The sequence below is a fragment of the Lemur catta genome, chromosome 3 (assembly GCF_020740605.2).
Source record: "Lemur catta isolate mLemCat1 chromosome 3, mLemCat1.pri, whole genome shotgun sequence".
NCBI classification, from domain to species: domain Eukaryota; kingdom Metazoa; phylum Chordata; class Mammalia; order Primates; family Lemuridae; genus Lemur; species Lemur catta.
Genome location: NC_059130.1, coordinates 79491276 through 79513479, shown reverse-complemented (window position 1 = coordinate 79513479; position 22204 = coordinate 79491276). Strand labels below are relative to the sequence as shown.

Here is a 22204-nt window from a genome sequence, read left to right as displayed (position 1 = left end):
CATCTGCCCAGCGGGCCTCTCACAGCCCACCTTTCCCAGCCTCTTTAAGCATCCCTCAACCGGTCGAAATTCACCTGCACAAAGTAGTGAGGTCAACCGGCCTCCCGCCCTGGAGCCCGCCTCCCTCGGGCCCGGCTCCCTGGCCCGCCCCACCCGCGCCACCCGCGCCACCATGGAGCCCCGCCCCGGGCGGGGAGGGTCGGGGCGAGGGGAGGGCCTGCCAGGTGAGGCGCGGTCACCCTGGGCCTCTCACTTCCGCCCAGGTGAGGGAGGGCCGACGCCGAGCCCGCCCGCCCCGGGCTCCCACTCAGCCTCCACCGGACCAGGTAAAGCGTGGGGTCCCGGCTGTCCGGGTGCGCGCTGGCCCCGGGGGAGGGGGGTCCCCGCGCCTCAGGGCCGCAGGGAGCAGCTCCCTCGCCGGCCGCCCAGCCTGCCTTCCCTAGCCCCGCGCGCGCTCCGCCCGCCTGCCGGCCCGGAGGGAGCGGGGCCCGGTGCGCAGGGCGCCGCTGGGCACTCGCCGGGGCCACCGAGGGGATGGGCCGCCCCTGGCGTGCGCTCGCGCTGGCCTCGGAGGCGGGGCGGGGGCGCCGTCCTCCTGCGTCTGGCCCGGGTGACCCCACCGTGGTCCCCGCCCCGCCGCGCAGGGCTCGCCGGAGGCCGCTGGCAGGGGAGCCGCCCAGCCTCGGCAGGCCTTCCCGGCCTCAAATCTCGGCCCGCCGGTGTTTGGTAGTTGCACAGATCAGATTTTGCGCCCAGATCGGTGCCCACACTTCGCCCCCGTAGCTGTGCAGAGTCCTTCCCTCCGCCGGTGACCGTGGAGCGAGTGAACAGGTGGTGCCCAGCCTTGAGAGCCCGAGAAGGAGCGGGTGCCCAGACCCGGCCCGAGGGGGTGACTTGGGCCCGACTGGGTAGTGGCGCCTGGTCGTCACGTAGCCGAGGTTCCCAAGCCCGCGGTCAGCCTGGGCTCTGCCAGCCTCACTAAGTAGTTCGGGAGCACCAGGCGGAAAGTGCGCTGGCCTCCAGCCTCTGGGAAAATTCCTGGATTCCTGTTTTAAATCAAACTCAGGAAGGCATTTCCATATCAATTCCCACCCTCCAAAAAGTGACCCAGCCCTGCAGCACACCTTGCAGGCCAAATTAATCTTCCCTTGGGGTGTTTACTGGGCACTTTGTCTCCAGGTGGCTCTTACAACTTTAGATTCCAATTTGTTGTTTCCTGGTTTGTCTCCAAGATTGAGAGGGTGCTCCTTTCAGGGCCTTATTTCTCTAGGTTGTTTCTCTACTGCATTTATGGCCAGATCATTCGTAGGTGCTTAATAAGTGTTTTTTAAGTGAGTGGAGAAGACTTCTGGAGATCTGGAAGAAAAATCTCAGTTCCGCCAAGGATGACAATACCACATTGTAGGGTAGCTAAGCTCCTATTAGCTGCCAATCCTTGTGCACACATCTATTTTATTTTTGTGTGTGTGTAGCTGGCAAGTAGAGTCCTACACACCTCTCCACCACTCACCTGGAGAAGCTACTATGGATGCCAGCTATTGTTTTGTCTCCCTTTCCAAACATATACAGCTTGGTCTATAGCTGCACTACTCCTTAACAAGGAGGCTTGCGTACATCTGTTTTAGAGGAAAGCTGGGGAAAAGTGAGGGTAAAAACTCAAATCTGTTCATTTTGCAGCATTAGAAAATGTTAGGTGAGATAGAGACTTTGTATCCAGGCCCCTCACAGTGTTTAAGATGTTAACCGGGCCGGGTGTGGTGGCTCATGCCTGTAATCCCAGCACTTTGGGAGGCTGAGGCAGGAGGATTGCTTGAAGCTGAAGTTTGAGACCAGTCTGGGCAACAGAGCAAGACCCCCATCTCTACAAAAAATTTAAAAAGTAGCCAGGTGTGGTGATACATGCTTGTAGTACCAGCTCTGGGGAGACTGAGGCAGGAGCATCACTAAAGCCCAAGAGTTCAAAGTTAAAGTGAGCTGTGTTTGTGCCACTGCACTCTAACCTGGGTGACAGAGCGAGACCCTGTCTCCAAACAAAAAAAAAAAGTTAGCCAAAAAAATCCAAAAAATATCTCCAAATATGTTAAATTTATTTGGGAATGAGAAATGAGGATTATAACCCAAGATGCACAGCTATGGCAAACCAAATATGCATCTGAAGAGGGGAGGATAAAGGATAGCTTTTATTGCCAAAAGGAGAAGTTCATTTAAGCTGCTTGAAAACAGTTCATTGGTTTTGGAGATTCAAAGCCAGAGTTAGCCTTAGTTCATTGGTGGAGATGCCATTATGGGGCAGATGTTTTTTCCAGAGCATCTTACCTGAATTGCCACAGTCCTAAGGAATTTTTTGTGGGGTTATTTTAGAGTGTCTTTGAGACAATTTTTATCTCAGACATGCAAGCATCAGCCTTCCGCTTTTGTGCTCTCCCAGCTCTAGTTTGGGTCTGATAAAAAGTGATTTCATCCTGGTATCTGCAACTTTGACAAAGAGTAAATATGAAAGTGGAAGGTACTTACAGATAGAATTTATAAAATAAGTTCTGAAGAGATTTGCTCTTACTAGTTCACATCCTATTGGGGGTGAGAGGAAAAAACACAAACTGCTTTTCGTCTGCTCCCACACCATTGACAATCAAGACAGAAGACTTCTGTGACCAAATGTGTAGGAATTTCTCCCCACCAGTGAGTAAGCAGTTCTGCAGTGGAAGTTGGCTGAGTATCTTACAATTCAGTTTCTCCAGGTAGAGATAGCATCAGCTCCTACAGGTTGAGGGCTCAGTCCCACGAGACTCACTTCTGATGCCAATGTCAAGCTCCAGGTTGTTTAAACTGTGCTTCTGACTGACTGGCTGTACATTGGGGATATCACAGCCCCCTCCTTGGGTTTGGTTAATTTGTTAGAGCGAGCTGGGCAGGCTGGGTGGCTCATGCCTGTAATCCTAGCTTTTGGGAGGCCAATGCGGGAGGATCGCTGCAGCTCAGGGGCTTGACACCAGCCTGAGCATAGGGAGACCCCGTCTCTAGAGACAGACAAAAAAAAAAAAGACAAAACCACAAAACCCAGCCAGGCGTTGTGGTGCTCGCCTGTAGTTCCAGCTACCTGGGAGGCTGAGGCAGAAGAATTGCTCCCAGCCCAGGACCTGGAGCTTGCGGTGACTACAATCACTGCACTCTACCCAGGGACACCAAGTGACACTCTGTCTCAACAGCGACAAAAAATTTGTTAGAGCAGCTCACAGAACTTAGGGAAACACTTAGGTGTACTGGTTTATTATAAAGGATATTACAAAGGATATACATGAAGAGATGCACCATTCTCCAGGAACTTCCCTGTGTTCACCTATCCAGAAGCTCTCTGTACCCCTTCCTGTTGGGCCTTTTGTGGAGCTTTCATTGGATAGACATGATTGAAGAATGGAGTGGGGAAACCCAGGAAGGCCTGTCCGGATTCTTTTTGGCCTCTGTGCAGCATTCCTTTCTCCAGGGAATGGGCAAAACCCTTTTTGAAATGGGGGTCTTCTGACCAACAATCAGAAAACGTAGGTCAGAGAATTTCTTGATGGCCAGCTCCAAGATAGAAAGGGAAAGAGTAGAGTCCTGGCTTGGGGAGAAAAAGGAGCAGGAGCAGGGGAAAGGAGGGCAGAGAAGGTCCGGGAGAGAGATTTTGTTTCCTGAGGCCTAAAGCACCTCAACATTGTAACAGAAGACTGTAACAAGGGCTATGGGAGTTATGAGCTAGGAACCATGGACGAAAACCAATATATATATTTTACAATATCATAAGGGGTCACATAAAATAGGCTTGCCATCAGAAAAGGAGTTTTGTTTACAGTTGAAAAGGAATTGTATTAGGCTCTCATCTGTGTTTAACAATACCTTAATAAGTTCAAGGCATGTGTTAGTATTGCTATAACTATAAAGTTAACGTATTCATTGTAGAAAAATTGGAGAGAATTTTCAGGAAAGAAACTAAAACTACACAGAAACCTTCCCACCCACTGTTGAGAGATAATCTCTAATAACATTGTGATATATTTTCTTTTAGTTGCATTTTTAAAGTTAAAAAGAAAAATCTATATATTTTCTCATAGTAAATGTACTTTTAGCATCTTGTAATTCTGAGACTGTGGCTCAGCATTTTCTAGTCCTTACAATTGCATTTTTACTTAACAGCATTTAATAATTATCCTTACACTGAATAGCCAAGCAGAATGTACTTGCTTTGCTAAAGTTTAACAAAAATATGTTGCTCACCTTTGATGAGCAAATTTGTAAGTTTTTTTGGAAACAGGACTATTTTACCTTAATATTTGCATGACCATTGCTATGTTTTTTTCTTATATAGATTTGGATGCCTTTTTTACAGCCTCCGTTTTAGATTCTGGTGCAAATGTGGAGAAATTTAGTGCCTGTTGATACCCTTCCTTTTAGTCAGTGGGATAGGTGGATGCTGAAGATGTAAAGTCTACTTATTTCTTATGTTTGCACAGCTATGCAGCTTATAGAGATTAGAGACATGGAAATGGGTCCACTTACCGTATAACCCTTGGCAAGTCATTTGATTCTGGTACTCCAAAATCTGGTCCTATTTGTAGATGATCTACCTGATGGAGATTTGGGGAGGTTGAAAGGAGATAATGTTCAAGAATGTGTCTTATAAACTGTAAGCCGTTATTCTCCTACTCTTTGCTCTTCCACCCTGATGTTTAATTCAGATAAAATTATGGAGTTATGTTCCTTTTTTGGGAAGAACTCAAGTTTGTGAGTGTTCTCAGTCTGATAGTTACTTTGATAAAAAACATAGAGACTTTATGAGCTGATAAAGAAAAGTCCTTTCTAAAAACAGTGTAGGGATCTTTCTGAAAAGATACAGGCTAAAACTTTGCCATCAATACAGTAAGCCATTTGTACACATGAACTTTGGGCACTTGAGATGCCGTTAGTTGGGATTGAAATTTGCCGCGAATGTGAAAGACACACAAGATTTTGAAGAGATTTAGTGTAAAAAAAAAAAAAAAAGAATCTAAGCTATCTCATTGGCCAGATGCAGCAGCTCATGCCTGTAATCCTAGCTCTTTTAGACGCTGAGATGAAGATCACTGGAGGCCAGGAGTTCAAGACCAGCCTGGGTAACATAGTGAGACCCCATCCCTACAAAAAATAAAATTAAAAAATCTTATTAATTTTTATATTACTTACATATTAAAATGATAATTTGTATATATTGGGCAGTGAATTATATTATTAAAATTAATTTTACCTCTTCTTACCTTTTGTGAAGCTGCTAGAAAATTTTAAATTACATATGTGGCCCACATTGTATTTCTGTTGGATGGCATTGGGTTAGGATTCAGTATGAGTAGTTTACCCTTAAAGGGGTTTAGTTTACTGAATCAATTACATGCCTATATATAAACTGACTTTTTTTTGGAGACAAAGTCTCTTTGTGTCACCCCAGCTAGAGTGCAGTGTCAACCTCATAGCTCATTGCAGCCTTAAACTCCTGGGCTCAAACCATCTTCCTGCCTCAGCCTCCCGAGCAGCTGACACCACAGGTACATGCCACCATGCACAGCTAGTTTTTTTCTATTTTTAGTAGAGATGGGGTCTCATTCTTGCTCAGACTGGTCTCGAATTCCTGAGCTCAAGTGATCCTCCCACCTTGGCCTCCTACAGTGCTAGGAATAGAGGCATGAGCCACCATGATGGTCTACAAACTGACTTTTAAAATTCCAAATTATAGTCCTCTCCATAACTCCCTCCTTTGTACTCATTGCATTGGTGAAAAATTTTATTGTTCAATCTTCTTGGAAATAACTATTAATATTTCTGAGAAATGTGTGGTGGTTCACACCTGTAATCCTAGCACTTTGAGGCCAGGAGTTAGAGAAATTACTATGATTAATTATATAGCAAAATCTCAGCTAAAATAATAATTAGCTTTTTGAAGCCCCAAATATCTCAAATCATTTTGGGGTTGAAAAGAGATGTTAATAATAGCTACCATTTGTTGAATGTGTACTGGGTGATAGGCCAAATACTCTACGGTTTCTTATGTAGTACTTTCACATATAAATGTGAAGTAATTTTTATGACTCTTTTTTTTACAAATGAGAAAACTGAGGTTTAGGGAGTTTTAAACAATTGGCTATAGGAACACAGAGCTGGTCCCAGAGGTAGAACCCAGGACTGTTTGATGTCAAAGCTCATAAGGCTGTAGAATCTCCCATATTTCAAGAATTGGTTATTGAATCAACTGGAAAAAAGTTGATTATTGAAGCAGACATTGAGTTCTAATCCTGTTTTTGCATTAGTAACCAATAGGAAATGACTTAAATTCTCATCAACAGGAGATTGGGTGAATAAAGTATGTATTCCTACAGTGGAATGTGTGTAGTTGTTACAATGACTGTGGAGGACCTGTGTATATCATCATGAATAAATCTTAAAGATGTAAAGTTGAGCTTAAAAAAGCAAGTTGCTAAAGAATAATATGTGGTATGATGTGATTTATATAAAGTTTAAAAACCTGTAAAGCATTAATATTATAAACTAAGATAGTGTGTGTTTTAAGAATTTCAAATTTAAATTCTGTCTCTATTGATTACATGCATTTGGGAAGCTGTGTTTTGGTTAAAAGAAATTAGTGAAATTTTTTTGAGATGAGCCTTCTCTAATGTAGGTCTTAACTCTTCAAACCAAACCAGAGTCCTGCCCTTGCTTTGGCATTCTGCACACCTTGCCTGGTCTGGTAGATAGCTTTTAGGTCAGGGTCTGTAGACTTTCAGGGACGGGTCAGTTTTTATTTCACATTAGCTCCTAATTAATGGGCCTAGCTTTGATAGTAGTGCTGGATAGGGTTTCCGCTTAGTCTGCTTTGGAATTATTTTCTAGAGCTTCTAATGAAGATCCAGGACAGAGTGTGGTAGAAGAGGGAGATGAGTTAAATGAATGCTGAGGGTCAGGTTGATGAATGTTCCCTCTATTTAATATCTGAAATATTCTCCTCTCACTTTTAAAGTAGTTACCTGCTGAAAAAGTCATTAATATCTGACCTCCCCAACCCCATGAAATTAACTCCCCTTAGTAGCATCATCTATGTTTCCTTCCTGTTTTTACTTTTTTTATAGCACCCCTCCCTTTGTTTTTAAATTGTAGGGAGTTTTCTGCATTTGTAAGATGGAAGTGATAATATGTTGTTAGAAAGATAGATGATCTAATGTTATACAGACTGGCTTTGCATTGTCCATAGTAGGCATGAAGACATAGTTGATTTAGTGGTTAATGAATAGTTTTTTGGGAAAAGACCAGAGGGAAGGAGGGTGAACATTGGTGGGTAGGATGTCCAAAAGTTAGTTTGGCATTCCAAAAACGGTGTGACCGTAATTTCTGGAAAGAAGTTAAGGGCACACAGTCTGGCAATGTGGGGAAAATTGAACCGAATTTTTGAGGTGGAAACTAATCATTAGTGAAGAATATGAATACCCAGGTCTTCTCAGTAGGGATTGGATACATGATCAGAAGTTCATAAGTGTGGAAATCGCCCAGATTTGTTTTTTTGTTGCTCATTGGAGAAAACTGCCACCAGCAGGAATTCAGAAGCAGCAGTACCATAAAGTAGGTTAACTTTGTTCCTACAAAAGTGGCCAAGTTACAGGCAGAATATTGTTATGCATTCATTAACTTTGAATAGTTCAATGAGAAAATGAATATTTGGGCAACTAACTTATTCTGAAAAACTGACTCAATTTTCAGTTCTGATTCAGAGTTTAACATGGTGTCTTTCAACTTCAACATTTTTTTGATGTTCAGTGTCAGGTGGACTTAAACATAGTCTAGGCTTAGGCATATGGCCCCATGTCAAGATCATTATGGAATTTATATATCTGTTTCTAAAATTCCAGGGGTGGACTGTTTTGTCAGCAGTCAAAAATACAGTATTTTCATTTCTAAGGAGTTTAAAAAGGCCTTGATCATTTGGTAGGAAGACAAGGCTAGGATATCTGACTTGCGTCTGCGTTTGCATGGCAGCAAATGTATTTATTTATCTGGAGTCCTGGTGGAGAGTCACCATTGCTGTTTGGCTAGGAGAGTGTCTTTTATTTAATCAGTAGCTCATAAATGCTGAGATTTGAGGACAAAGGAATAATAATTAGACACATCCTGAGCTTTACACTCCAAAGGAAGCAATAGAAAGTTAAAGCTGGTCATGGACTTCGATTTTTGAATAACTTCTGAAATCATGACCTTATTCACGCTTAATAGCTCATTGATTCTTAAAACTACCTGGTTCAATGAGCTCTGGGAAATTCCCACTGGGGAGTTATGTGCATTGTAATTGTGATCTGCCCAATTCTCATGTGCAGTTAAAGGCTGAATAGCTGTACTTTCCCAAAGAAATTGCCAGTGACTTTTTTCTCCCAAATTTTCAAGATAGACGTATCATATGTCTTGTTAAATCAGTGGGGAGTTACATTCTTGTGAGCTACTGAGAGTCTGTAAGTTGTGTTTCTCAGGATGTGTAATTTGCCTAAATTCTTGATCTGAGGAGGTTAATCTTTTTAGTAAGTTTCCTCCACTTAGAAATTTAAATTTTTATCTCTGCATCAACTTTTTTCAAATATCCCATTAATTGGCATTGGCTAAGACAGGTTTTAAAAAGCCACAATATTGTAATAATTTTCTTCAATTAAATTCTACAGTGAATTAGATCTGAAAAATTCATGGCACAAACTCTCTTGATCAATAGTGGAGTGGAAGCTGCTGAGCATAATAATACAGCTATGAGGACAGGGTATGCTGTAGCATTTTAACCTCTCAGCTTCCCGGCACAATGGCTCACACCTGTAATCCCAGCTACTCAGGAGGCTGAGGTGGAAGTATTGCTTGAGGACAGGAGTTTCAGACCAGCCTGGGAAACACAGTGAGATGCTGGCTCAAAAAAAAAAAAAAAAAAAAAAAAAATCTGGGCTATGACTGATTGTAGGTAGCTTATCTATGACAAGTTAGACTCAGCTTTACCATGCCTTAAACAAACTTGCTATTCCCGTTTATGAACCCAGTTAGTTGCCTAACTAAATAGGTCAAAATTGTTTGGCTGAAGATTTCCTATGGCTATAACATGAGTGAGACATAGGTTCCATTTAGCCTAAGTGTTGCTTGCCAGATATCAAGTTGTAGAGTTATCTGCATTTCTTCCTTCTCTTGTCATGTAATCTTAGAACGTTAGTTCCCTTCCCTAGATATTACCTAACACCATGGAATTGTAGGAATTTTCCAGGCCTGCTTTGTGGACATAGTTTAGCCTTATTAAATATGAGTCAGAGGGTTGGATGCCATCATTTCTACCCTTAACCCTTACTGGGGGATACTCTACCATAGTTTTCAAAATGTGCAGGATGATCCATTGGGAGGGTAGGAAGATGACAGTAAAGCTTTACTTTTTAATTTTTACCTTACTCCTGTGAAGTTTCTATTTTATATTTTAAAACATTTATGTTAGTATAGTGTGTGTTTATGGTTATGAAAAATAAATTGAGTACATGGTCTGCATATTTTTACTAATAGGAATATGTGTTTAAAAAAGTTCAAAGACCACTAATCTATACTATTACCAGAATTACCTTTTTAAAATAGAAATCTGTCCTCAATACTTCCCTACTTAAAAGCCTTTAATTACTTCCTGTTGTCTGTAGGATAAAGACTAGTCTGCTTAGTGCTATTTACAAGGACACTTTCAAAGTAGTCTCCCAAAGTATCAGTGATGAAAGATCAGGGTCCTCCCTCCCTAATCTTTCAAGGACTGATATTTGTATAAAATAAATTATTAGAAAAAATGAAATTTAAAAAACACATACAAAATATAAGGTCAAGTTTTTTATTATTAAATGTAATAGACATACTTTATCATATTGCAGGAAGGTTTCTAAATGCTTATTCCTAATTTTGGTACTTATCTCTTTGTGGGCCAAGCATCAATTCGCAGTCCACACTTACAGTAACAATGATCTAAGCTACTTTTTTTTTCCTTTCTGCTACTTCGGAAACTTACATTAGGTCATTTAGAGCTAGTTATTATTATCACAGAAAGTCATGTACTTGTACACCTGTATGCGGCGGTTCTTCAGTTGTTGTCTCTGGGCCAGCAGCTTCAGGGTCACATGGGAATTTGTTAGAAATGCAGATTCTTGGGGCCCTCCCCAGAGCTACTGGATCAGAAACTGGGGGTGGGTGGACAGGGCTCTGCAATTTGTGTTTTAATAGGCTCTACAGGTGGTTCTGATGCATGCTAAAGTTTGGGAACCACTGACCTAGGGTAGCCCTATGTGTCATTTAAAGCAGGACACTTTTTAGAGTGAACTGGAGGATTGTTAATAATGACGGTAGGCTGAGACTTGAGGCTGTCTTGGGCAAATGAGGACTAATGGTCACTCCACTTTTACTTTTTCACCCCATTCTTTTTCTTTTACAATGAGGCAGGTTTCTGATGTATTCTCATTCCAGCATTCTCAAACTTTTGAGTCAGGGTCAGTCACTTTCCCTTTATGATTTCTCTTAGTGCATGGTACACACCTCTACTGTTGTGTGTATGTGCCTTACTGTATAATTATCCCATTGTGTTGTCATTGTCTTGCTATGTATCTTATCTGTTTTGCTTTCTCAGTAGGCCATCTTAGCACTCATTTTTTGGTCACTTTTACTATTTTTTTAATTACAAAATTAATACATGCTGTTTAAATAAAATTCGAACAGCACTGAAATCTTTAAAGTAAAAAGTCTAATTTTTAAATCCCTCCATCCTTCTACTTCCTAGAAGTAATCACAGTGACTAAATTGACTATCTTTCTAAATCCTTTTCTTAGAAACCTATGCACACATTTTTTTCTTACAAAAATGTAAAATCGATGCACATATTCTAAAACTTGTTTTCCCCATTCAGTTGTGGATATTGGATAACTTCCCTGTGTCAACACAAACGGTTGGATTGTTAAAGCATACTCACATGAGTGTGAAATCTTACCCAAGCTCCAACCTTACTCGTGCTTCAGAGGCTGCAGGCAGGAGGCAGATACAGAGGAGCATTCCTTCAGGGAGGAGCCCCCAACAGGCCCAGGTTCCACAGAATGTCACTGTCGTCTACGTTAGGACATGTTATCAGCATGCTTGAGATAACTTGTCTGTGGATTGGTATGAAATCATCTATGAATGTGTTTCTGACAGACTTGTGCAGTTCTTAATTTGTTTACAGAAGTAAAATTGAACCTCAGGACACGTTTTTTTATTTTGGATTAACAGACAAAGTCTGAGTAATATATATGGATGCTTTTTTCCTGAAGGAAGCCTTTTCTGTCTTGGGAATCTCTGGTTCTGTACCCCATTAGTTACGCAAATAGGAAATGTCTGTGATTATCTCCTGTTTTCCAGCCAGCCATGCCCCATAAATCCCTAAATTCTCCGATTATTTACAAAAAACAAAACAGACCAGATATATCCTGACATTTTAAAATCAGAGACAAATAAGAGACTCTATCTTATCTATTAAAATCCTTTAGTGTGTTTGCAAGGAGACCTGCTTTCATGCAGGGAATCCCTTAAGCCCTAGGAGTGAGCCACAGGCTTCCTGTTAACTGTCCTGCTCATTCCCTTTTCAGTACATTTAGACCTGCTTTATTATTTTAATGATTGATTGGATTTTTTTTTTTTTTTTTTTTTTGAGACAGTCTCCCTCTGCTGCCAGGGCTGTAGTGCAGTGGCGTCATCACATAGCTCACAGCAACCTCAGACTGCTGGGCTCAAGTGATCCTCCTGCCTCAGCCTCCCGAGTAGCTGGGACTACAGGCGTGCAGCACCACGCCTGGCTCATTTTTCTTATTTTTTTGTAGAGACACGGTCTTGCTACATTGCTCAAGCTAGTCTTGAACTCCTGGGCTCAAGCAATCCTCCTGCCTCCGCCTCCCAAAGTGTTAGGATAACAGGTATGAACCACTGCATCTGGCTGGATTGCCTTTGATAATTTAATTTTTCCAGGAGTTTTGCTATTAAACATGCAGTAAATACCCTTGCACACCAACTTTGTGCCCTTTTGCTACTATTTCTTTAGGAGAGACACTCAGAAGTAGAAATTCTGAGTAAAAGAGAATGCAAATTTAACATTGACACGTTGATACATACTGCTGAATTGTCCTCCTGTAATATTGTGCAAGTTTATACTTCTACCTATTTTTTCATGACATCTGGAGCATAGGCTATTATTAATCTCTAATAAATTAATAAATGTCAGATTGACATTTGACAGTAAAAAATGGCATCTTATCGCTTTAGCTTGTAAGAGAGGTTGATGTATTAGTAACAACCAAGCTGCTCTTGCAATCGTTTTGGGCTGTATGCTGCTATATAAGAGGACAGTACCTTTGTGACTGCCTTTCTGTTATTAACAGTTACCTGTCACTGGATAGTTTTCAAGGTTGTACAGTTGAGATGCTGAGCATATCAGAAGTATTTCTGTGATGCTCTATCCAGCACTTCTTTTGGTAGTTCCCATTGAATTCAGTGAACATTTGGATGGAATACTTGGACTCTTTTATTAATGCAATGACATCCCTTATTGGTTTTTAATATGCTTTCTTGCTTAATGATCTCGAATTAGAAGATAAAGGTCTCATTCACTGTACCCAGGTTGATGTAAAAAAGTTTTGATTATGTAATACATTTCTTTGATGGTTCATTACAACAGTGTATCACTAGTAAGAATGACCACTATGAAAGTATCACTTTGGTCATAGCAAAGTGTTTTGTTGGCTTTTTGTATTTCAGTTACATTACATTTTAGGCTAATTTGAGCGAATTCCTGGAATTAAAAAGCATTATCCATAAAGAATGCCATATTGGGTGGTTTCCTTCTAAAGATGCAGATAACCAGGTAAGAGTGTGGGATCATTTGTGCAGCTTGGGAATTTTTCTTTTCCTAATCTCCTTTAAAATCTTTTTGATCCCTTAATTTGGATATTCTTTTTCAGCTCAGGATCCTTTTAAAAATTTTATTAAAGTATAATTTACATACAATAAAATATACTCATTTAAAACATATAGTTCAGTGCATTTTGATAAATGTATACATCTGTGTAAACAGTACCTCTTTCAAAACAGAACATTCCATCACTCCACCAAGCTCCCTAGAACCCCTTCCCAGTGTAGGCAAATATCTTTACCTTCTGCTCCCCTAAGTTCTTGGCTGGGGCCCCTGTAATAAAAGATAGATTAACAAAAGAAAAACATATAAATTTATTTAATATAAGTTTTATGTGACATGGGAGCCTTCCTAAGGAAATGAAGACCCAAAGAAACAGTTAAACCTGAGTGTTTTATGGTAGGTTTGATGAAGAGTAGAGAGTTGTAGAAAAATGTGATAGGACAAAATCGATATGAGCTAAGAGTAATAACTGGGGGAAACTTGGAAAGGCCTGTTCATTCAGATTTCCTCTTGGTGTCCCTCTGTCTTTGGAAATAAAGATGCTCCTATCCTCTGGGTATAGGGGGAGCACCTTTCACATGAAGATCTTATGATCTGCTTCAGGGGAAGTGCTTCCTGCATCTGCTGTTTGTCAAATTTCTTCAGCTAAAAATATTCAACATGCCAAGGTGCCATATTTTGGGGTAGCATGTTCTGAACCCTGTTATTGGTCAACTCCCTTCCACCCGGCCCTAGGTAAATGAATCTATAATTGTGGATTAGTTTTGTCGGTTCTTAAACTTCGTATGAATGGAATCATACAGTTTGTATCTTTTTTGGGGTCAGGTTTCTTTTCTCAACACACCATTTTTGAGATTTATCCTTGTTTTCTGTATCAGTAATTTTTTCCTTTATTTCTGAATATTATATTTATATACCATTATTTGTTTATTCATCTATTATTAGATATTTGAGTTTTTCTAGTTTGGGGCTTTTATAAATAAAAACTCTATGGGCTTTCCTGTACAGGGTTTTTTGTGAGCATATATTTTCCCTTTTCTTGGGTAAGTATGAGTGGAAATGCTGGGTCATATAGTAAGTATATTTTTAACTTTATAAGAAATTACCAAACAATTTTCCAAACTGGTTGTGCCATTTTACATTCCTACTAGCAATGTATGATAGTTCCAGTTGCTGCACAGCCTTGTCAACAATTAGTATTGTCTGTTTTGTTTTTTAATTTTAGTCATCTTAGTGGGTGTGTAGTGGCATTGCATTGTGGTTTTAATTTGAATTTCATAGAGTGGAGTCTTTTGATGAAGAATGTCCGTGAGGTTTTCTTTAGTTTTTCTATAGGACTAATAGACATGTATACACTAATGGAAATTGTCTTTTGTCTTTTTTTATTTAATAGAATTCTATTTTATTTTATCTTGTTTTTTTTAAAGTTTTTAAGATTGACACATAATAATTTTACACATTTATGAAGTACGTAGTGATGTTTTGATACATATAATATATAGAGACCAGATCAGGGTAATTAGCATATCTATCATCTCAAACATTTATTTGTGTTGTATTTTTATATTTTTCTCTAGGTTTCTTTAAAAGTGATTGAAGAGAATAATTCAAAATGCCAGAAAATCCTGCTACAGGTACACTAGATATGTAGTTCTTGCATTAAATTAATTAATGATTAAAAAATGGAATATAAGATGGGATTTAACTTTTACTCTGATTATCCTTCTTCAACCAAGATAAACTACAGGTCCTGCAGGTTCTTGATCGCTTGAAAATGAAATTGCAGGAGAAGGGAGACACATCACAGAATGAGAAGCTGTCTGTGTTTTATGAGACACTGAGGAGTCCTCTCTTCAACCAGATACTCACACTTCAGCAGTCCATCAGGCAACTGAAGGGGCAAGTAAGTTACTCATCAGGGTTTTATGTTGGTGTATTCAAACCAGCAAAGAAAGACAGGAGATAGAGAAATTATCTGTAAGAATTCTGAGTTCAGCAAAGAGACTATATTGGGACCTGTAACCTGTACGTAACACTGGCATGGATAGTTTAAAAATGTTGATGATAAATTTTGTATTTGGCTTTGGAGTATGGTTTTTGTACTTATTTAAGTGTGTAGGCTGGGGCAGTGGCTCACGTCTGTAATCCTAGCACTTTGGGAGGATTGCTTGAGCCCAGGAGTTTGAGACCAGCCTGGGCCACATAGCAAGACTTAATCTCTACAAAAGATAAAAAAATTAGCCGGATATGGTGTCATGTATGCACCTGTAATCCCAGCTACTTAGGTGGCTGAGGTTGGAGGATGGCCTTAAGCCCAGAAGTTTGAGGCTGCAGTGAGCAATGACTGTGCTACTGCACTCCAGCCCGGTCGACAGAGTGAAACCCGTTCATTCATTCATTCACAAATAAATAAAGTAAGTAAGTAAGTAAAGGTCAGATACTTTGAGAATTCTCTTTTCTCAACATTTTCTTCAAAATTACAAAATAGTGCTTAACGTAAATATATTTTCCTTATGAGTGCTTATTTAGCAAGAGTTGATCTTGCCCTTGTAGTACGTTATTCATACATCTCTTAATTATCAAATATTTATTGTCTCTCATCATGGATATTCTGATTAGAAGTTCCTTGGAGGTAGTATACATGGTGTTTTAATATTTATCTGTGTTTCCTCTTCTGCATATACCATACTATCTGGACTCTTCAGGCTCTAAATACATAGTGTGGGGTTATTAATAAAAGACACATAACACCTAAGAGTGATGCCAACAAATAGTTTTAACTGTCCTCTTGGGTTCTATGTTTTGGGGTCAGGGATGGCAAATTGCTTTAAAATCATCACTTCTAGAAGCTGAGCATGAATGTTAGCTATGCTATAGATTAAATTTGGGCACAATTGTAAATGTATTAGAGATAATCTAGCAGAGCTATTAGTAAAATTAACAAAATTTAGGGAAAAAAGTTTTTTGCTGATAAACCAAAATGCGTACCTATTAAGTATTTAGTGAGTGATTTGTTTATAGCCAATTAAGGATTAAACTCTTCATTTATGTCTTTCTATGAATTTTTCCTTTAGACTAGAATTTTTTTGTTGCTATTGAGACAGGGTCTCATTCTATTGCCCAATATGAAGTGCAGTGGCATGATCATAGCTCACTGCAACGTTCAACTCCTGGGCTCAAGCAATTCTCTCAACTCAGCCTCCTGAGTAGCTGGGACTACAAGTGTGCATCACCATATCTGGCTAATTAAAAAAAATTTTTTTTTGTAGAGACAGGAGTTTCACTGTGTTGCCCAGGCTGGTCTCAAACGCCTGGCCTCAAACAGTCCTCCCACCTTGGCATCCCAAAGTCCTGGGATTACATGCATTAGCCACTGTGCCTGGCTTAGACCAGAATTTATACCATAATTTTATCATTCTCTATATTGAATGTTAGCTTTCTATATTCCCTGGTCACAGAATTAGTCCCATAGTGCAGTAGTGAATGCTGTTGGTAGTAACTGAAATTGGCAAAGATCGGTACAAATCTCTTAGTCTTGCTAGATGAAGAGTGGATTTAACCAACCACTCCATAATATTATAATAAGAATCCTTAATGTTTGTATAGTTTGTAGTTGTTATGTACATAGTCATATTTTATTCATATAACTGTAAAATCCGTGTAGCCAGGGAGTATTGATTTTTTTCTACAAGGTCCTATTAACACTTATTCTTAATGTTAACTTTATTCCACTGTGTTAGCAGTTATAGTGATATTTAAAAAATCCTGCTCCCCATGATTCCAGGATTCCCCTTTCTACCTATGTTTAAGTGGTTCTGTGATTCTCATGCTGCTAATCTTGGGTATGTTGCTTAACCCCTGTGTGCCTCAGTTTTCACATTCAGAAAATAGGGTCATGATATCTCATCGGACTATCGTAAGAATTCAATGATAATACATGAAAGAGTTTTGGTACATTACTTGGCTCTTAGCAGGCACTCAGTAAATACTGTTGTTATTATATACTACCTGTGCATCTTTTGTGGCTCCCCACGTGGCAATATACAGATTAGTGCAAAGGAGTTTAGTGTCTTACATGTTTCTGTGACTAAATGTGTCTGTATATATGAAATGTAATGAGATATTAGTGTAGATGCTATTAACTTGGTGTAGTAGTAAAAGATAGAAAATAAGAATAAATTTTAAGCTATTAAAATTTTTGTAATACTAAATACTATTTTATGTAATACTAAATTAAAAAACATTTTGAGCCTTGTGAACACACAGATTCATATATTTTCACCTTATTTTTTCACATGTATATACTAATATTTAACATGTAAATTATACATGTAATAGGCAAAATATAATATTTAATAAGTAGAAATAATTACTTTTCTGTAGATTTCTGTTAATGATTCTCTTGTTTTTCTCTCCAACAGCTCAGCCATGTACCCTCAGATTGTTCAACCAACTTTGATTTTTCTAGGAAAGGTTTGTTAGTGTTCACAGATGGTTCCATTACTAATGGAAATGCCAACAGGCTCTCTAATAGCTCGACTGTATCTGGGTTATCTTCTTGGACGCCGAAGTTGGGAAATGAAGACTTTAACTCAATCATTCAACAAATGGCTCAGGTAAAGTTATATCTTGTCCATATTTAGCTTCATTTCTCCTGTTTTAGGTTAAAAAAGAAAACCATATTCATACTTTTTACCGTAAAATGTGTTACTGTGTATTTTTCTTGATTATATTTTTATACTGATAGGGAGAATTGACACCATTTTCTATGGTGGAAACTTAATTGGCTTAAAATTACATCCATGTATGTGGTAAGGAGAGTTTTTAGACAATGACTCCAATTGGACACATATATCTGTTCTTGTAAGGAAAGACATTCTTACTGGTTTTGATCACAAGAGGAAAATTAATGCTTGCCAGAAGTGACAAAACACAATTGAAACTGTTTTAAATTTTATATCAAAACAGAATTAATGGGAGTTAGAACTGATATACTTTGGAAAAGCTAGAAAAACCTTTGGAAGGGTATTTCAGTTGTAGCCCGAATACATATTAAAAATTAAATAATAGAAAATTGAATTTTGGATATGTTTTGTGTTTGTTCACCTCCCCAATTAAAAATCAAAATGAAACTTGAGCCTGAAAGTTAAAAATGATCTCTTTAAGGGATGATAGTTAAATAATGTTCTGGACCTAACTCCTTTTTTGACTTTATAGTTCTATCATCTTCATTTGACTAGTAATTATTTCTAAGTGATGCTTTTGTTAATTGATTCCATTTATGACATTGTTCTGTTATAAATGCAGTTGTTAACTAAAGCATTAAAATACTTGGCTGTCACAGGCAGAACCCATTGAATGGTGACCTTTGCATGGTCTTTTGAATTGACCGAATAAAAGGAATATTAATTCATCACAATAGAATTAAAAAAGAATCCTAAAAAGTGCAGCTAATTCTAACTCAGGCTAAAAACTAGAATATTTTTAATATCTAATTTATTTTCTTCATTTAAAAATATATTTTACATCAAGAAAATTTAGGGAAATTCAATGTAAAAAGTAATTTGGAATTTAATGTGAGAATAGGCATTTTTCTCAGGAGTTTTCATCCAGCTTGGGATTCAACTCATAAGGCGAATGAAGTGTGAAAATACCTCTGAGTCCCTGAGGTTGCAGAACACTGCACATTCCCTCTTATGCTCTACTGAAAGTAATCAAGTGAGAGGATTTCCAGCAATAATTTATTACTGAAATGCTGAGTTTATATGGTTCTAGAGAGATGACTTAGGAGAAGCTGTTCTGTGTTAAGCAATTTCAGTTCTGCAGAAAGGGTATGCTGGTTAAATGTACATCACTGATTTTTTTTTTTTATCCCCCTTCACTAGGGCCGGCAAATTGAATACATAGATATAGAACGACCTTCATCTGGAGGCCTTGGATTCAGTGTGGTGGCCCTTAGAAGGCAACATTTGGGAGAAGTTGATATCTTCGTGAAGGAAGTACAGCCAGGGAGTGTAGCAGACAGGTGAGGGAAATGTTCATTTTGCATTTTGTTAATTTTTTTCTGATAATTCAGAAAATATAAAGAGAGTTAGAAACCAGTAATAAAAATAGTAACAGTAACAGCTAACACTTAACTTAGCTCTTCCTTTGTGTTTGTCAGGACTTTTGTGGATGTTCTTGCATACATGTGGCAGCAGTTCAGCTATGTAGGTATCATTGCTCTATTTTATAGATGAGAAAGCTGAGGTTCAGAGAGATTGAGTGGGTTACCTGTAGGCACGGAGCTATTAATGCTGGAATCATGATGTGATTCCAAGACTGTCTCTCTGACTGCAAAGCTCATGTTCTTTTCATTCCATCACTGTCTCTCACAACTGAGCATGATATTTTAGCTATGGGCTGATCAGTAGGATGGGAATATTGAAATTCTCATTCTGCATGCTATTATATGTTTATTAACCTTAAGATTATAACAACGTTTTTGGTAGTCATAGCACACTGTTGATTTATTAAACTTACTGTCAATTAAGAGGCCCCTCAAGTCTATGTGATTCCTTCATATTGTACTTGCTTTTATTTTTTAAGGGGAATGTGCAAGCCTTATATTTTGTCTCTATTTGATTTCTAGTCTTTGGTTTATTATTCATTTAATAAGGATATTAGATGAATATTGATATTATTTAAATGTGTCCATTAGAATAATAGCAACAGTGGTAGTACATTATTATAGAAATTCTCAATAATATATTTTTTAATTCACATTCTCCATTCATGGGGGATTAATTCTAGTCTTCCCAACTCAAAATTCAGACATAATGGGTTTCCATGACTTTGCACCTTCATTCTGCCATCTAATGCCACATTTCCTCAAGTATGTTCTGTGGAACCATAGCGGTGGTCAGATGTATCTGAGAAACTCCGTCCTGTTCTTGGAGATTGGGTATACGTAGGTAGGGTGATCATATAATTTATGGTCCAAGTTGGTACAGTTTTAAGAGTGAGAGGTGTGTTGTTAATAATGAAACAGAGACAGCGGGTATAAACTAGGACTATTCTTCGATGATACAGGATAAACCTGGACTTAAAATTGATTAACATTAGCTTACTTAAGGCTATGAATTCTCTTGAAAGAAAAAAGCCTATTTAACTTTGGTTAACTGTTCTCTTTAGGTTTGTAAACTTTTTTTTTTTTTTTTTTTTACTACTATTGGGATATAATTCACATGACAGAAACTTCCCCATTTTAAAGTGTACAATGCAGTGGTTTTTAGTATATTCACAATGTAGTGCAACCATCCTCACTGTCTAATTCCAGAATGTTTCCTCCACTCCAAAAGGAAATACTGTACCTGTTAATAGTCACTCCTAATTCCTGCCCCACAGACCCGTATCCTCATCCATCCCTGGCAACCACTAATCTACTTTCTTTTTTTTTTTTTTTTTTTTTGAGACAGAGTCTCACTCTGTTGCCCAGGGTAGAGTGCCACGGCATCAGCCTAGCTCACAGCAACCTCAAACTCCTGGGCTCAAGCAATCCTCCTGCCTCAGCCTTTCGAGTAGCTGGGACTATAGGCGTGCGCCACCACACCCAGCTGATTTTTTCTATTTTTTTTTTTAGTTGCCCAGCTAATTTCTTTCTATTTTTTTAGTAGAGACAGCATCTCATCTTGCTCTTGCCGAGGCTGGTCTTGAACTCCTGACCTCAAGCAATCCTCCTGCCTTGGCCTCCCAGAGTGCTAGGATTATAGGCATAATCCACCATGCCTGGCCATTACTTTCTGTCTATATAGAATTGATTGGTCCAGCTTGTAATATGGAGCTTTTTCTTTAAGCAACACCTATTAAGTTCCTTGGGACACTTTAGGAAATACTGATCTAAAAAATTTATTATCCTTTCTAACTTTGTGTTATCTATATATTTGACATTTAGATACATAAATGTTGTTGATAAAAAGTTAAGCAGCACTCTATGATATATAGGTTAATTCTTGCTACCAGGTTGAACTTCTAATACTATAATCTTTAATCTTTATATACTTCTGTTAGGTCAGTAATCCATATAATTCTTTCTTTCTTTTCTGGGTTTGTTTGTTTTTTTTTTTTGGAGAGGAAGTCTTGCTCTGTCACCCTGGCTAGAGTGCAATGGTGTCATTATAGCTCACTGCAACCTCAAATTCCTGGGCTCAAGTGATCCTGCTGCCTCAGCCTCCCAAGTAGCTGGGACTGCAGGTGGCTGCCACCATGACTGGCTAATTTTTCCATTTTTTGTAGAGACGGGGGTCTCACTCTTGCTCAGGTTGGTCTGTAACGTCTGAGCTCAAGCTAGCCTCCCACTTTGGCCTCCCAGACTGCTAGGATTACAGGCGTGAGCCACCATGCCCAGCCCAGTATAGTAGTTTCTACATTCAGGTTTTACTTCTGCATTCTTTCACAAGATTATCATGAGGAACCTTGTCAAATATGTTGTTGACATGTGTTGCCATTTAGTACGTCTGTAGATATTTTCCTGATCTACCATATGTGAAACTGAATACTTGTAATATTTGACACCAAGGACACAGAAATAGAAGCAACACCTATGAGACAAGGTTATGTAGGGCAGGGTATCAGAATGGGAAGACTTCAAGCCTCATTAGGCATCGAAGTCTTTCAGAATGGATTTGAATGTTGGTTTTCTCTCTAGCTGTGTTACCTTGGTCAAGTTACTTAGTCTTGCTAACAATTTTAGTTTCTTGATCTGTAAAATGGCAATGTTATGGTAAGATACAGATGAAATAATAATAATCTATCAGAGGAGTGCCTAGACTCAATATATATTTGCTCTTACTTTTCTGGCAATATACAAAATAGCATGATATATACAATACATATTTAATATACTGTGTGTATCTTCCTACTTTTTCCTCCCATTAATGGAGTACAGGTTCCTTGCAGGCATTTCCCATGCTGCCTAACACACTACAAAACATATAATAGTTGCTTAGCATCTGTTTGTTGAATGAATAATAAGTGAGTAGACTATATTTCATATTTGTTATTGGGATTTTGAATATCCATAGGAAAAAGTATGTGTGCTTATCTGTATGTTTGAACTTTTACTTTCAGTACATATAGGAAAAAAACCCCAAATATTAATAGTATTGCAATAGGCTAATAACCTTAAAAAAATCCTATAATGATGTTTTTAGTATTGTTAAAATACAGTGAAAAGATATAGGCATATAATAAATGATA

At 38.8% G+C, this 22204-nt stretch overlaps 1 protein-coding gene across 8 annotated transcripts in view; it reads left to right on the top strand.

The window, feature by feature from the left end:
- Window positions 1-206: 206 nt before the first annotated feature.
- PATJ (PATJ crumbs cell polarity complex component) overlaps window positions 207-22204 on the top strand; it is a 337132-nt gene continuing 315134 nt past the window's right edge. For 7 of the 8 annotated variants that reach the window (XM_045547880.1, XM_045547882.1, XM_045547878.1 and 4 more), the window contains exons 1-5: window positions 207-326; window positions 14545-14601; window positions 14704-14870; window positions 17389-17583; window positions 18853-18992. In XM_045547880.1, the coding sequence (XP_045403836.1) occupies window positions 14580-14601; window positions 14704-14870; window positions 17389-17583; window positions 18853-18992 (524 nt within the window). In that variant the 5' untranslated portion in view covers window positions 207-326; window positions 14545-14579. Of the gene's footprint in view, window positions 327-12816; window positions 12917-14544; window positions 14602-14703; window positions 14871-17388; window positions 17584-18852; window positions 18993-22204 lie in introns of those variants that run through there. The other variant, XM_045547877.1, reaches the window with a different exon arrangement.